Source organism: Cucumis melo, chromosome 6 (genome assembly GCF_025177605.1).
Source record: "Cucumis melo cultivar AY chromosome 6, USDA_Cmelo_AY_1.0, whole genome shotgun sequence".
Lineage (NCBI taxonomy): Eukaryota > Viridiplantae > Streptophyta > Magnoliopsida > Cucurbitales > Cucurbitaceae > Cucumis > Cucumis melo.
In genome coordinates this window covers 28,122,812-28,139,136 of record NC_066862.1, presented here as the reverse complement: position 1 = coordinate 28,139,136, position 16,325 = coordinate 28,122,812, and the positions used below count along the sequence as shown (strand labels likewise).

Genomic DNA, 16,325 nt, shown 5'->3' with positions numbered 1-16,325 from the left:
ATTCAAATTTACACATACCAAATATTATAGTAGTATGGAAATAATGCACCATATTTTGGCATATCACTAAGAGTTCGTTTGGATTGACTTAATCAAAGATTGTTTTTCAATAAACTCAGTTTTTGTGAAAAACTGTTTAAAAATACACTTAAAGACTATTTTAAGTGATTTCCGAATATTCTATTTTTTTAAAAATAATTTATTTTTTAAATTAAACACTTGGAAATGTAATCTAAATACACTTGACATGTTAATTTATTTTATAAACATCATTTTATTCTTAAATACTATCATTACGACGAAAAATGAATGAAGTTAGACAGTAGTGGTATTATTAAATTTTCAATGATATGTCAATATTTTTAATCCGTACTTCCACCTTTTTTAACATTTTATGTGAACGACTAATCAACAATTTACTAGATCGACGAATTTAGTATAGGTCCAGGAGGACTCGAGGCTCCCCTCAACTTTATTGTTTTTACATAATATATATAAAGAAAACCATTTATTTTTAAATATTTATAGTTAGCTTAGTGGTTACTATGGTGTACCTATGTAGTTTATTTTCCATATTTTTCTTTTAGCCTTCTGCCAATATATTTAAAACCGCTAGCAAAATATCTCTAATGTAAATATAATATAAATAATATAAATTTTAGATAAAAATATAGTTCGAATGAGGGATACTTTTCAACGTTTCCATCGTGCGACGTTGAAACGACGTCGTAAAAGGACCGTTTTTGGAACAATTATTGGCAAATTTATTGGGGGTGGTTAGCCGAAGGCAGCCAGCCATTGTAGAGTAGCGAAAAATACGAACTTTGTGTTTGTGGCCACCACACGTCTGAACCTGCTCCTTCTCTCTTCTTGGCTGAGATTTTCCGGCTTCAATCACTCGCCTAGATTCACTTTCTTCGGTATTTTCTCCCCCTTTGATTCGCTTTTCATTTTTCTTTTCTTCATTTTCAATGTTTTTCTATGTCAATTTTGTAGTTTCTTCATACTCTGGCTCTTAGAAAACCCGAATTTTAGGGTTACATGTGATCAAATGCCTGTTTTTCCAATGTTGTCTCGATTCTGATATTTCAGTGTGTGTGTTTTTATGATATTTTATGCGAATTACTCTCTTGTTGCGGGAGTATGATGTACGATTGATTTTGCGGCTGGAAAAATTCATATGGATTTCTTCTTGTTCTTGCCGATCGGTGTATTTCTATTGAATTTTATGTAATTTTTCCCTTGTGTTTGGTTGGTGTTTTGAAATGTTTAATTGGAGAACTGGGTGTTCAGGATCATCTCTCATTTGGGTGTAATAACATGTACTGTTTATTAGTCCGTAGTGATAATTGTCAATTTCTCTTCGAAGATTGATGGAGAATCAACTTTATGATGGTTATACCTTGAAATTTTAAAGCATGTATTTCTAACTTCTAATATCTCTGAGGAAGAACAAATTGCATCTTTTAAGCCTTTTGGAATTTGGGATGTGTGAATTGAGTAGAGAGAGTAGGATTAAACTGCCTAAGGGGGAAGTTCAGTCGATGAATGAGCCCATTGTCGTGTGAGATTAGTTGGGGTGCAAATAAGATTACTCATGATTTAAAAAGCAAATTGAAATTGAAGAGAAACTATGATTCTAAATGAACTGATATCTTTATTGTGTGATATCTTTTAAAGTTCCCTCCCGTGCTTTGCTTTTGCCTTCTGTGTCTTAAAACATGGACGTTGATGATTATTGATCCTAGAGGGCATCTGACCTTTTTAGTTTCTATCCCCTTTTGTTTCTTAACCCTATATTTTGCAGGAAAACTCTTGTTAAGTAGCAGGAATGGACTTTATATTAAGAGGAATGAATGATGAGGCATCTGGTTGCTACTCTAATGAAATGGACATTCAGAGATGCCCTTTCCTCAGGAATATCAATAAGCCAACCTGCTTTTCCTTCTCCACCTTGACTTTCAACTTCCCGGTAACTTCCTTATCTGCTCTACCATACACATTTGCAATGGCTGATCTATTTTGGAAAAGTCAATATATTATTTTTGTACGTTCAGGTTCGAGGAGAAAAAGGGCCAATTTTTGAGGATGGTCCTAATTTTGATACAGCATTTAAGCTTTTTCATGGTAAAGATGGAGTTGTTCCACTATCTGAGAGATCTGGCTTTGATAAAATATCATTAGAACCGGAGATGGCTTCTCATTTCAACCCCTTGGCAGCAAAAGCTGCAACCATCAGTCTGTCAGCTTTTGGACCAGGAGGGCCATTCAGCTTCGGTAGCTTCTCTGAGAAATGGAAGAAACAAAAGTCTGAGGCATCCAACAAGAAAAATAATTCGTCACAGGTAGACTAAATGTGCATTCTTCTTAACTGACCTAAGTTAGATCATCCGTAGTACTTTTTTTATGGGATGCCTCTTCAATGGAAACTGGATTTCAGAATTTGATACAATTTGCTCACAAAATGTGGTTTTCATCGGCTTCCGTTGCTAAAAAAGAGCAAGAATTTGACGTGCATACAAATCTTGTATCTAGCAGGGTTATGAAGGAAAACTAGAATACATGGACTTGAACTTGTGAAAACGTCACATGTGGAGGAGACAGTCTGATAATGTTTGGAAGTCAAACCCTGTCTGTTTCCTTAGGATTTGAAGGGATTTAAATCCCGATGTATTGAACATGAGTATTTTTAAAAAATTATCTCATTAAAAACCAAAAGGTTTCTTTGTCAATTAATAATCTAATTTCACTTGGTTTCTTTTTTCACTCACAAATTAAGGTTTTCAAGCGTTCTCTCCTTGCCTGCCCCTTTTTTTTGAAAAGGACGAAGATGGTTATATTTGTGAAATCCTTATTTTCTTTTCATTTCTAGCAAACTTTCCAAACAAAATTGTTTAATCCAAACAAGACAACAATTTTAAGATCATTTCTAGATTTTCAGTTTGTACTATAGTCACGTGTGATTAAAGTTGGCAAGCCTTTGCTCATTCTTTCTGTATTTGTTTCATTTCTGTTTCTTGCTTGCTTTCCAGAAAAAAGGAAATTCATCCAAGCACGAGGCTCTTGGAAATGAGTGGTTGGAAACAGGAAACTGTCCAATTGCCAAGTCTTTTAGAGCTGTGAGCGGAGTCCTCCCACTTGTTGCAACAGCTTTTCAGCTACCACCTGGTATGAAGCTTAAGTGTCCACCAGCTATAGTTGCTGCGCGTGCTGCCCTTGCTCGTACGGCATTTGTAAAAAATCTGCGTCCTCAGCCACTTCCTTCGAAAATGCTCGTCATTGCGGCCTTAGGCATGGCGGCAAATGTTCCACTTGGGATATGGAGGGAACACACTCAGAAGTTTTCATTTTCATGGTTTGTGGCCATTCATGCAGCTGTGCCCTTTATTGCCATGCTTCGGAAATCTGTCTTGATGCCAAAGACAGCCATGGCAATGACCATAGCTGCTTCCGTACTAGGGCAGGTTATCGGCTCGAGAGCTGAACGTATGCGACTTAAAGCTATTGCTGAGAAGGGAAAGGTAACAACAGTTATACCAACACTGGAGTCTACTCCAAGCTATGAGTTAACCCAGGTTGATGCTATAGTAGGTAGTCGTTGTGGTCTAGAAAGAATGGTGTTCGATCCTCTCCGGAAGGGTGGTAGGCAAACGTCTACCCCAGCAAATGTATGCTCGTAAGAAATCTTCTTATAGATATATCACGAAATAAATGAAGTGCCATTGATATTGTTAATAGGACTCCCTGATGAAATGTAGATTTAATAGATATTCAACCTCTGTCATGGCTATCATATAATGTTGTGTATCATGCTTTTGAGAAGCTTCTCTTTAGCTAAATATAAATGAAAAATCCTTTCTAAAGACTGGCTAAATGTGAAAAAACCAGTCTTGTAATATTATCTCAATTCATGTTGCCTTCTATAGAGTCCCTACATGATGATGTTTATGGAATGGACCATAATTATTGTGCACTAATATGTATAATGAATTTTTGTGGAGAAGTTCTCGTGTTATCATAAAAGCTCTTTCAATCTTTAAGATTGATAAAAAAAATTCAGGTCCAAGAGTTCTTATTTACTTTGAGCTGTGGTTGAGAGTGCTTTTCGCTATTCTAAAAGCATTTTTCACTCGAAGTCATAATGGAGAAAACCAATAGGAAAGGTAAATTGGTTAAATACTTTAAAAAATGAGTAAATGAAAGTCAAATTATTCTCCTAAATGTGGAAGTTATATCACTTCAAAAACTATAAGTATGTATCATTCATAATTCTAAAATTTGGCAGGTACTAAATAGCATTGGTTCTAAGAACATAGATCATTCTCGCTCGGTGACATGCAATACATATCAAGAATACGAGCAAGTTGCTATTTTAACAAAAGTGAAGGAAATTTTGATTTAGGTGATCTTGAAAATTTAAATGACAATGTTCAACAAGGATTGGACTAAAATACAGTTGGATAATACACTAATAAAGTCTCATTTTATCTTTGTGATAGGAATCTAGTTGCTCACGTGGAGGAATCCAGTTGCTTGTGTGGTAACTCATTATGTCGTTGAAGAGTTTTTGAAAAGATTGGGTCGATACCTTTCCCAACCGGGTGCACAAACGTCATTGTACACTACCTCGATTTTAAATTTTTAAATTCATAAAACTTAGTTTCTTTCAATGTACATGGTCCTTGATGAATCTCATAATGACCATTTCCTCCATCAAACATTTTCCCCGGACCTTTTTTTTTTTGGTAAACTTTAAGGTGCATTCAAATGGAATATAGTGCTACCAAGAGATATTACATTACTATTCAACTTACCTAAATTATCATGGTTACCCTTTCAAGTATGCTTAAGCTTTACCCTTTTCAAGTATGCTTAAGCTCTATTGTGGCTCCATATAACTTTGTGCTTATTGTAAACAACTGGGAATGTCATTTGTAATAATACTATGGATTGTTCTCTTGTCAAAATAATAATAATAGAAAAGATCACCTGATTATGAATTAAGCTTAAGATCAAACTGCACAATGTAAAAAGAACTCTCACAAACTATTTATTTGATCAATAGGCTAACTAAACTATTTACCATAACGAAACTAATGAAAAAAAAAAAAGATACATGCAAAAGAAAACTGAAAGTGTACAAAGGATACAATAATTTATCCAAATATAAACGCAGCCAACAAAAGGAAAGAACTAAAAAAACAAGTAAACTCAAACCTATGCTTACAGATCGTCTAAGATGCAAAACACCATTTCGAAGCAACATCTGTACAAGAAAATTTCATGAACTCAGGACCCGAGACGACAAGAAAAGCTTTCCACCTTGGCGCTACGCCTGGAATATCTCTATTAAATGAAAGGAAAAGGAAAAGGAAAATGGAAACTAGGCATTCAAAGAATTTAGGAACTTCCCTGAGCATCACCTAGCCGTGAAGCCACGGTTACCATAAGCTGGAGGGACATTGGCCAAACCAGGGCAATCCCTAGCCCAATGCCCGGTTTGATGGCATTTGAAGCATTCACCAGAGGTACCAGCCGAAGGACCAGAAGCTTGATTTGAATACATCCCACCTCCAACAGACAGTGCAGGACCGCTCATGATACTCGGGCAGTTCATTGAGCTGTGGCCAGAACCCCCACAGCTGTTGCAGTATGTGTTCGAGTTAAGCGGTGTGGATGGAGAAGGCCTAGAGCTACTGTACTGGTTCCCATACTGAACACCTTGGTTCGGTGTACCATATTCTCTGCTGAAATTGGTACTATTTCGAATGGGTGACACGAACTGTCCACCACCAATATTCTCAGAAGCGGTGTCACGAAAACCGAGATTATGTATGGTGCTTTCTGCTTTTGGGGTAGTAGAACTACTGTTCTCTGGCTTGAGTTTCTCCATCAAGTTTAGAAGAAATCTGGATTCGCTTGAAAAATCAATGCTTTCTGCTTTTACCACTGTTGATCTTACTCTCTGCTCATCACTAAAAGTCTCTTCCTTTATTTTTAACTTCATTATAAATTTTGTAAAAAGAACCTTCCGGATGATTTCTGCAAATTTCTCATCATCTTGCTCTTCATACTTCAAATAATATAATCTTTTTGCAGGTATGCCCATGATCTCCTCACCACCTTCTTGAAAGGCAGTTACCCAAGTTAAGCCAGTATGATCCTGTATTTGCAGCTGAAGTATATACCTGTAGTCACATTCGTCAACAGACTGATCACACCTGTCACATCTCCATTTTCCATCTCCATTATTTGTAACTTTTTTGCTACATTGTCGGTCCCCTATCATGATAGGACATGCTGTGTAGCAGAAATTGTCAACCTTAATGAATGAAACAGTGGCACTAACCGTGATCCAATCTGGCTTCTCAGAGGTTCCTAACCTCTCATCTTTAATTTGAGATATGGTCTTCCTGACATCTGTCCTGCCTACATTTGCAACTTCCCTGGATATAGAGACAGAAAGAGTACTCCTCCCTTCCCTTTCAAACCATTCTCTCAGCGAATGAGCCTCAGGGAAATCTGGCTCTATAAAGAGCTGACTTGTAGAAATGGTTCCCACTGCCTTCCCATTGAAGTCACTCACTCTACTAGATTTCACGGCCAAAACTGGGAACAACCCCGAGTCACACATATTTTGCAACCTTTGCCCTTCCGCTTGACAGAAGTTCCCCCAAAGAGTCAATTCAACACTTCGGCCAGACATATCTTTCAACTGAAGGGATCTCTTCTGAGTCTCAGTACCATTTTTTCTCATCAAAGAAGTTGCAGGATTAATAGAAGAAACAACACCAATTACATCTACAACACTGTTGCTGTCCATGCCCTCAATCTCACCAATCTGATGGAAATGAAACTGCTGCTGGGGGATTGATTGATCATCCTCAAAGCAAGGTTGGATTGTTGATGTGTTTTCAAGAAATATTTCATAGTCATTTTTGAGATGGTTATAGTTCTTTTGAGCAGGTTTCAGGCTTCCTTTAGAAATGAAGTAGACTTTACCAGATTCAATCTGGTTGTAAAACTGATCAGCTACTGTATTGAAGCATGTTACTCGTATTTCTCCACGGTAAGCATCAAGTAAATCAAATGAAAACACTTTCCCATCACCACGAGGATTGTTGTAGTGTCTAAGTTCTCCTTTTAAAGTAACTCGAGCCTTTATTGTCCACCTACCTTGGTAAGGGTTCAGAGCAGAAATAGGCATTATCCTTGGGGCAGCTTCATTTTTTGCTATTGGTCCTCTGTTACTGTACATTGAAGGTGGCTGCTGATACATTGGCTGAGGACGGGCATAGGCATTAGAATTTAGAGGTGGCCTGGGCATATCTGATCCGCTGTTATGATATGCCATCTTCTGATCACCATATGATCCCGTTAAAGGAGATGACCCATTAAACCTTGATCCAGGTTCCGTCTTAGAGTAAGGAGGAGGCGCAATTGATGCAGAGAATCTTCCAGTCTCAGGAGGATTAGAATAAGATCCCATGTGTGGTACATGTGATTGATTCCCTTTAGGCTGTTCAAAAGACGCACCCGATACATTTCCCTTACCAATCATTCCACTGCCAGGTGAAGCCCCCAGGCCTCCCACAGAGGATAGGGGATTTCCACTAAATGCACTAGCTGACGATCTTGTGGCAGATACAGGTTCACCAATAATGTCACACACTTCCTCTATCACATCCAACTCAATGACAATTATAATCCTGTGGTTGAAAATTATACAAAGAATGTAAATATTACCTCCCCAAAAAAAATTAATATAAAGAAGAGTAAGAGAGCACAAACAAGGAGCAATAAATATAATTATGGATCAGCAATAAATCATCTCTTCAAAGGCAAAGTCGGTAGACTTCAAAAAAGAAACAGTAAAACAACCTTAATACATGTGTTTATTTGTAGACTCAGTTGAATAAACAACCTTTAAGGCCTTAATACTTAATATAGGGAATGCTCATGAAACTCTTCAGAAAAATTGTACACTAACAATTGAATTGAACATTAGACATCAACAAACAACAAGAGAATAAACCCAGAATGGCTCATCTGGGTTAGAAACTTAAAATAAAAATGTTTCTTTCCTTTAAAAGTGGAAGAGGAAATTTACTTGAGAAGGTTGAAAAAAAGTACGCATGGTACTGATGGAAATCATACCATAGGGTTGATCCACTAGCAAAATTCTTAGCAGGTTCATCAAGGGGCACTTGATCTACTATGTTTAAATTCACGATGATGGAGAAGGGCCCTTGCACAGGCTATGTAATGGACTTAAAATCAAGTTTTGTGAAGACAGACGAGCCTTTCACTCCGTGGTTAACATTTTACATCCTAACGTTGTTTTCCTCGCAAACTTAAGGAAGATATTGATCATTGAAGCAATAGAAATTAAGGGGAGGCTTTGAACTATAATGATGATCATTCAGCATAGATTACTTGTACTCTGGGATGATTATTCAATAAAAATTTCCTTCTCGATCTTCTCTCAACGTATCTTCTCCAATATGAGAGAAATAGCTCACAAGGGAAATTCTTTAAGTGGAGTCTCCTAAAAGAGAAAATCCACTCTTCATCTAGTCCCTAGCTTAAAGTTAGAAAGCACAGGATAATGCAAAGAAATCAATCAGGAGAGATTTCCTATCTGCTTCATAACTAATGGCTTATATCTTATCAACAGAAAACAAAAGAAATAAAGAGGCCAAAATGAAAAGAGAAGTAAACTTCAAATATACACACAATCTGCACTCAAGCAGTTCCCAGTAATCAAATTTCGAAATTTAACTAATTGAATACTAGTTTCCATCACTTTAAACTACACACCGATTCCAAACAATCTTCTGTCCAAAAAGTAAACAAATATCGAACTTTAACAGATTCAGTTTATCAGAAAGACTTACAGGCGTTCTTGAACGGGGTTACAAACATACTGCCGCAGTCGAACAATGGAACCTTTCTGTAACTTCCCGGACTTAACCAATTCGTTGAGCTGAGTGCCCAGCATTCCTTGCTGGAAATGGGTTCCATCAGAAACCAACAATCTGAACCTCTCGCTACCTGATTGTTGCGAAGTGTTAACCAATTTTAAGTCAATTACTTGTAAAATCGGCTGGAACGTCTCTGCAGAAGATTCCCTCTTGCATATCACCATCACTGCTCCTTCCGTTAGCTTAGACGACGCCATTGACGCTGCCATTTCAAGAAATGGTAACGAAACTCGAACACCCCAGCGAAGAATTTAGTTTTTTCTTGGAAGATGAAACTTCAACCGGAGGAATGGGAATTGAATCCGAGAATGTGGAATCGACAGGAAATGAGAGAATCTCAGTTACAAAAAATTTAAAACCCTAGAAAGAAAGTGGAGTGAGGGAAGCGCCATGAATTTGCGAGGGAAACCGCGAAAATCTATTATAACTATTCATTTTAGCAAAAGACTTGATGGCCTTTTATGAAAATTACAATCGTATCCCTTCAGCTTCCACGATACGCATCTCAATCGTGATCCCTCGTGTCACATTCCACGTGTCAAACATTTAAATTTTTAGTCTATTTTAACTCATAAACTTGCATTTTAGGTTGAAAAAAAATAGAGAAACAGTAAAAAATAGACAAATTTTGACGAAATATTCACAACACCTAGATGTGATTAATTTGTCTTCGACCTTTGTCCAAATAGTTTGTCTAATTTTTTATTTTTAAAAAATTATTTTAAAACTTTTCTTCTCATAAATAATAAGTTAAGAATAAATTATAAACTTTTATTTTAGGTTAAAATGTAAATTTAGTTACTAATAAATAATACATTAGATTTAGTTTTCAAATTTTATTTTTATTCATAAAAAAATACAATCCAATCCATATTTTCGAGTTGATCGGATTGTCAACCCGAATTAAGTTTTCAACCCAATTCAATCGATAAAATATGGGTTGGAGTTGGGTTGTATCATTATTATTTTTATTTCGTTATTAAATTTTGATATTTGTAAATAGAAATCATCATAATTAAATATGTTTCGCATTAAGTTAATAATAATAAAAAAAAAACTCTCATGACTCGTAAGATTGTTTAACTTTTGTTAGATAAATAAAAAAATATATATTAAAAATATTTATATATAATATTAATTTGGATTGAGTTTTTTCTACCTTCCAACCCGAGACCCAACTCAACTCACATTTTAAACTAACCTAACCCAACTCTTATAATATGGGTTTGATAGTCCGAGTTATCAGGTTTCGAGTTATTTTTATACACCTATTTTTATCCTTAGATTTTTTATATGGTTTTTACGACGTTTTTAAATATTATATAAATATTTGAGTTTTACTTCAATTAAGCGAAGGTGAAAATTAAGAGAATAAATTTTAAAACTTTGTATCAAATTAAAAACGGAACCCCAAACTAAAAGATAACAGTATAATAATTTGAATCATCTAATGCTAAATTCAAACTCAAACTCTAAATTACTAGAAATGTAATAACTTTAATACAAATATGAACTTTGACTTGCCCTAAATATTATTATCAAACGAAAACAACAATTATAGTTTGATGAGAAAAAGATGCATATGATATATATATACACTTTATAGAAAAATATATCATTTGACAAAATATTTACTCTTTGTACAAAAATAAAGTGTAATAAATTTTGTTTTTTAAATTTTGTTTTTTACTGATTTTATTTTGTGAACCGTAAATAGTTTGTCAATTTTTTTATTCTTTTAAAAAAAATCTTTCTATATATATTTATTTATCAATTTTTAAAAAAAATTGGATAGATTGAAATTAAATATGAAAAAGGCCACGTTGCTCGGCGCAAACTATGATATTGTAAATATCTTCTAAAGTTCTAAACATTCATAAAGTCACAAAAGAAAAGAAAAAAAGGGTCGATCGTTTCCCCATCTCTTCTATTCAGCAAAATAAAGTCTATTATTTCCCTTGGTCAAAGAGACTCCGATCACCGGATAGATGTTTCCGGTGGCCGGAGCTTTCGTCTCTTCACAACCTAGAACTTCGTGCTGTACATCACAGAAATCAGAGTGATTAGTTTTCGATTTCAGTAATCTGATGGATTCTGAGGACGACGAGGTCTCTACCTCTGGAAAGACGACGAAGAGAGGTTTTCTAGCTGTAACTATGCGATGGTGTGCCGCGCTTTTGCTTCCAGTAGTTTCATTCTTTTTTGTGACTCTATCGTTGAGTTTAGTTGCTGTTTTTGTCGCCAATTCCTTGATTACTAGTCCCATTTCTTTGCGTTCTCAGTGCAAGATTGTTTCCAGCAGTGAGTTTTTTTTTTTTTTTTTACATCTTCTATTTTGGTTTGTTTTCAAATATTTTTGATAGTTTAGGTTTAGTAAGTGATGAGGACTTGCTGCGGAATACTGAATTTGAGACTATCTGAGATTGAAATAGTAGGTTCTATCATTCTAGGTGTTTATAAATTATAATCCCAGGACGATTTGTAACTGTCAATCATAAGATCGGTCTGTTTATCTTCTTGTGAATCCAGTGACTACGGATATAACCATTATTTAATTTTGTAAACAATAATCTCGTTATGGAGTTGGTGGATGGAGGTACAGACTTAGCTTAGAATTGACTCCGTTTTACGGACAAGTGAAAAACTAAGTAAGATATCGGTGACCATATAACAGAAACGGCAGTATTCTGAATGTGCAACATTATCATCTTGATTAGGGGAAGAATTAGAAATTGTTAGAGTTTAAAACTTTTGATTCATAATAAACTTGGGGTTTTTAATCTTCTCTGAAAAGAGACAGTTGGCTTCACCATCTGTTCTTAGTGATTTTTCTTTTGGCAGGTGTGGACCTTAGGTCATCTAAGGTTTGTGAACTTGGGCTACTGAATTATAAAGCCAAGAACGTCTTCTACCCCCATGAAAGAAATAAGTTTAGATGCCGTTATGATTACTATTGGGCGTCAGTGTTCAAGGTTAAAGTGAATTCCTCTCTGCTGAATATATTTGGCATTTCCACTTCATTACATAACTTAATATCTACCTCATGCCAATAACCCTGTGCTATTATGAATTGGTCTTATGAGACATCACAAAACGACATTAAATTTCTAACAAAGTTGAAGATTTGCGTTTCTTCATTTCATGCTCATGACTCATCAATGAATTTTGATACATTCTTTTATACATTGCCTTAATATCTTATTCATTAATTCTAGGGTTGCTTCTTATTTACATGTCATTTTGCTATATTTATTGGTCAATATTATGGAATTTGTTCCTTTAGAAGTCTTTGAACATTTTTGGGAACCTATGAAATATGGAGACAACATGGGACATAGATATGATATGACACAACAATGACATGGTTACATCCGATTTTTAAGAAATTAGGACCTGGACCTCTCAAAGATACATCCAATAAATACAATTAAAAAAAAAACACTTCACACATTACTGGTTTAATGATACTCAAATATACAAAGGTGTTTGCTTCTAGTAAAAAAAAGATTCTTCTAGGGATGGAAGATGATATTTATCCAATCTGTACTTGTAGGAACCCGACTTACTTGCTGCTTTTTTTTTTTAACATTATTGTCTTTGTTTAGAACCTTGAGAAAACTATGAAAAAATTTCTGTTGGAAAGAGTTGATGAGGGAGGGGATGCTCATCCGATTAGGTGGGAGGTAGTGTCATGGTTGATTGGCCAAGGAGGGTTGGGTCTAAGTAATTTGAAACTCTTTTTACAAGGCTCTGCTAGCTAAATGGTTGTGATGACCCTACGTGGAATCAAGCTTTCTGTGGCATGAGGTCAGTGTGAGTAAGTATGTTCCTTATCCTATTTTAAGGTGTTTTAAAAAAATCCCTTCTTCAGGGAAGACTTGAGTTCACCTTTTTAGGAGAATTATTGAGTGGGTTTTGGGCAATAGACCCTTGTATCTAGTGTTCACTCGCCTTTATCACCATTCCTCCTTCAATTTTTGGCCCAAGAGTCAGGATAATCATTGTTGGGTGGGTATTTGCTAGATTTGAGATTGCTTGATGGATGCTTTTGGAGTGGAAGTAGAGCACCCCCCCCTCCCCCCCCCCCCCCCCCCCCCCCCCCCCCCAAGAAGGAAACAAAGGTGACCTTCAAAGTGTAAAGTAGAAAGGAAATTCCGTTTTGGGAGCATTTGATTGTTGACATCTCTCTAGAGGTTGTTTGCCTACCTTGAATAATCTAGCTAGTACTGGCATTACTGCTTTGAAGTTATTTTATAGAGCTTGAGTTTTTCTAAAATAAAAAAGTGATCTTCAAGGTGGAAATTAGAAATCAAATTCCCTTTGGGGAGCATTGGATTGAGGATATCTCTCTTAGAGGTTATTTTCCTGCCTTGAATAATCTAGCTAATACTGATATTTGAAAGGAAACGTCAACAAGCAATTAGAAGTACTTAAAATTCCAAGTTCGGTGTAATCAAGATTAAGTCCGTGTTATTAGTTGCCTTCATCTTTAGGAACCGTGTGATCCAAAGTTTTTGACATGATGAGCGTTGAATGCTTGCCTATTGCTGCTCTCATATTTTGTCACACTAGGTACCAAACACCTCTAAATTTAGCATTATATTACTGTTTATCCTAAATTGGGACTACATTAAGATTTTTTCAATAATTCGTTTTTATGTATTTGTCCCCTGCCCTTCTAATAACTCAATAACACAGGTGTACAGTCTATAGAATAGATCTTGTTTATGTAAAACCGGCCCCTACCCTTCTTTATCTATGTTTCTTCTTTCACTATTTTAGGTTGAAATGAAGGATCATTTTTCTGGCAAGGCTCGGGTTGCTTTGGCAGAGGCTCCAAACGAAGCCCTTCCTCATAAATGCCGGCCTAATTTTGGTGCTGCATGGTTGGCTAAATATAAATTCAAGGTGCACTAGCAATGGATCACACCCATGATTGATTTTACTGCATAGATTGAAGTCCTTAGATTATTCTGTTTACAAAGGACGCAGATAAGGTATTCACCATCTTAAACAGTTACAGTTTTATTTACTTCTAATATATTTCCTATATTATTCTTTAACTAGGTGAATGAAACATATGACTGCTGGTACTCATCTGGCATTTCCAAAGTGAGCTTAGACTATGATGGATTTTCCAGTTGTCAAGCTCAAGAACCTACAACAATCGAGATGATTAAAAGATACTACTTCCTGTAAGTTCTTTTACCAGCTATTTCCAATCTGAGTTATGTTACTTCTTGTGGCTTTGAAAAATGGAACAATTTGTTAATTTTTGCAGATAGTAATGACTTTTTATGTTTCTTGTCTTTTTTCATCCTTCATATGCAATTTTTTTATCTCATAGCATAAACTATATATGTATCACAGTCTTCCACTTTTGTCTTCCCATGGATACTTGCATGCAGTCGCTTCTGTGAAACTTTTTTCTCTCTCAAACTTGGTCAACAAGATTATGAGGGCTACACTTGACTAGATATTGGGAAAGGCGTAACTAGGCTGAGCTTGGGCTTGTTGGATATTTCTAGTTGACTTGCTACATTAAACATGATCACACTCTATTAATATTTGGAACAACATGCTCCATTAAACTGGAAAACTCATGGTTCATTGCACCTTTTACTTTAGTTTTCACTCGTCATTTAATAATTGTCGACTAATGTTCACAACCTCTTTCTCTCTCCCAAGATCCATTTAGAAACTTCGTGAAATGTGAATTCCTGCTTGTGTCCAGAGTGTTGCATAATCTAACTGCTGATGATGTTTCCTTTTGGTATGATCAGCTGGAAGGTTAAATATATTAACTTGTACTTATGCTCCTAGATCACGTAAAGCAACTTAAAGTTTCTAAGAAAATGTTCCAGATGGCTTAGTTGCATGGTAGCCGGTGGGAATGGAATTATGATACAAGTGGGAATACTATAAGTATTACTGGTATATCATTGTTTGGGTTAGAAGTTGTTGAGTGGAGATTAATTATAAATAGAGTGAGTGGGGAGGAATGAAATTACCATTGTTTTGTCGGATTAGGGCTTAAGCTAGTATACTTGAGAGGGAAGACTCTAAATACCTCAAGTACTTGAGGGAGTTATATCGTGATTTCGTTATATTTGGATTCTCTATTTTTGGTTTCCTTTATGGAGTTGGTTTGTTAGATTTTAAGTGTTTGCTTTTTGATTTCTTCTCCTCTTTGTATCTCATTGGTATTTCTTCTTCTTTTATTTATCTTTTGCAATTTCTCTATTCTCTTGAAGGCAGGTTATTGTATTTTGAGTACGAATCTCTTTTTATTTCATCAATATTGAAAAGTTATATATTTGGATTCTCTTGGTCTAGTACTAAAGTGCTTGCGCAATACACAAATATCATCGTTACCTGTATACATACAGGTGCACAAAAATTTTGCTATCTTGGTATTCTAGCAAGGAAAAATCTATATTTTGGAGGTGGGATATGTTGGCTGGACTTGTGACCGGTTTCTCGACTTCGTTAATCACCATTATTGTCTTAAGGATTCTACAACCACTGATTCCTTGGATGCTTAGGTACTTCACAACAAGATTTTTTATCCACCTGAATCGTGCTTGTTTTCTGGTAGCATACTTCTCCTTTGTAGGTTGGTTAATCATCCAATATGGAAAAAGGCTTAGCCTTCCTGAGATTTTCAATATTCTAAAGAGTAGGCTGTGGTCCTCAGATTGATCAAATGAAAGTTTGGACTGTGGAGTCTAAAAAATTTGAGATAAGTGAAAAGTAAACGTAGCCATTTTCCAGTGGATGGATCGATACGACAACGGATAATTGGTTGGTTAGAAATTATCGAATTACGGCTGTTTGTAGAAATGTGTATCATGTCATCATTGATGAGATGAGATAACGTTGTAACTTCCTTATATGTGAAAATTTTATACAAAAGAAGAATATGGATTTACCTTACACTCAAGTACATAAACCATCTTAAGTTTTGTGGACAGGGTATGCTATTTTGTATTCCCACTTCAAAAGGTAACAATCTAAAATGGAAAGTATGGCTAAGGATCTTTCTTGCCTTGACATTTTATGAGTAATTCCTTTTTACTTGGAGAGCATAATTTATATTGTAGGTTCCAATTTAATCGTGAATGTCATATGAATCTGTTTATATATGTGTGTTAACTTGAGCTTAGCTAAGTAAATTAATCTCAACTAAAAGATTAGCTAATTACCCATTCAGTTTTTCTTTTCTGAAACTCTGGTCTAGTCCATGATGAACACCATTAGAAACTGCAATATGATAATACAATGATTTAGGTTAAAATAACATTTGTTTTTAATTAGTGTAGCAATTCGTCTCTTGGTCAT

The 16,325-nt window shown here is 35.5% G+C and overlaps 3 protein-coding genes across 4 annotated transcripts; 2 read left to right on the top strand and 1 right to left on the bottom strand.

The window, feature by feature from the left end:
• The first annotated feature begins 684 nt into the window (after nt 1-684).
• LOC103490724 (uncharacterized) lies at nt 685-3,907 on the top strand. Its single transcript, XM_008450373.3, has 4 exons — nt 685-920; nt 1,808-1,972; nt 2,058-2,345; nt 3,033-3,907. Exons 2-4 carry the CDS (start codon nt 1,832-1,834, stop codon nt 3,678-3,680), a joined length of 1,077 nt encoding a protein of 358 aa, XP_008448595.1. The 5' UTR covers nt 685-920; nt 1,808-1,831; the 3' UTR covers nt 3,681-3,907.
• A 1,120-nt stretch (nt 3,908-5,027) lies between these two features.
• LOC103490723 (replication protein A 70 kDa DNA-binding subunit A) lies at nt 5,028-9,399 on the bottom strand. The gene is made up of 2 exons (XM_008450371.3): nt 8,898-9,399; nt 5,028-7,709 (listed from the first exon to the last, which is right to left on the bottom strand). The coding sequence occupies exons 1-2, from the start codon at nt 9,191-9,193 to the stop codon at nt 5,420-5,422; spliced, it is 2,586 nt and encodes an 861-aa protein (XP_008448593.1). The 5' UTR covers nt 9,194-9,399; the 3' UTR covers nt 5,028-5,419.
• Nucleotides 9,400-10,818: 1,419 nt separating this feature from the next.
• On the top strand, nt 10,819-15,920 carry LOC103490722 (uncharacterized). Of its 2 annotated transcripts, none has more exons than XM_008450370.3 (5): nt 10,819-11,285; nt 11,826-11,956; nt 13,767-13,892; nt 14,052-14,179; nt 15,374-15,920. In XM_008450370.3, the coding sequence occupies exons 1-5, from the start codon at nt 11,072-11,074 to the stop codon at nt 15,684-15,686; spliced, it is 912 nt and encodes a 303-aa protein (XP_008448592.1). In that variant the 5' UTR covers nt 10,819-11,071; the 3' UTR covers nt 15,687-15,920. The 2 variants fall into 2 exon arrangements, with proteins under 2 accessions (XP_008448592.1, XP_050942354.1); XM_051086397.1 differs by lacking the exon at nt 15,374-15,920 and adding an exon at nt 14,393-15,146 and having other exon boundaries at nt 10,852-11,285.
• Nucleotides 15,921-16,325: the final 405 nt, after the last annotated feature.

What these genes read in the sequence shown, in the direction of transcription:
- LOC103490724 (XM_008450373.3), top strand. Translation starts at nt 1,832, where the DNA reads ATGGACTTTATATTAAGAGGAATGAATGATGAGGCATCTGGTTGCTAC. An exon ending in CCTTGACTTTCAACTTCCCG is followed by an intron (nt 1,973 to 2,057) that starts GTAACTTCCTTA and finishes TTGTACGTTCAG; the next exon opens with GTTCGAGGAGAAAAAGGGCC. An exon ending in AGAAAAATAATTCGTCACAG is followed by an intron (nt 2,346 to 3,032) that starts GTAGACTAAATG and finishes CTTGCTTTCCAG; the next exon opens with AAAAAAGGAAATTCATCCAA.
- LOC103490723 (XM_008450371.3), bottom strand. Translation starts at nt 9,193, where the DNA reads ATGGCAGCGTCAATGGCGTCGTCTAAGCTAACGGAAGGAGCAGTGATG. An exon ending in AACCCCGTTCAAGAACGCCT is followed by an intron (nt 7,710 to 8,897) that starts GTAAGTCTTTCT and finishes TTTCAACCACAG; the next exon opens with GATTATAATTGTCATTGAGT.
- LOC103490722 (XM_008450370.3), top strand. Translation starts at nt 11,072, where the DNA reads ATGGATTCTGAGGACGACGAGGTCTCTACCTCTGGAAAGACGACGAAG. An exon ending in GTGCAAGATTGTTTCCAGCA is followed by an intron (nt 11,286 to 11,825) that starts GTGAGTTTTTTT and finishes TTCTTTTGGCAG; the next exon opens with GTGTGGACCTTAGGTCATCT. An exon ending in ATTGGGCGTCAGTGTTCAAG is followed by an intron (nt 11,957 to 13,766) that starts GTTAAAGTGAAT and finishes TCACTATTTTAG; the next exon opens with GTTGAAATGAAGGATCATTT.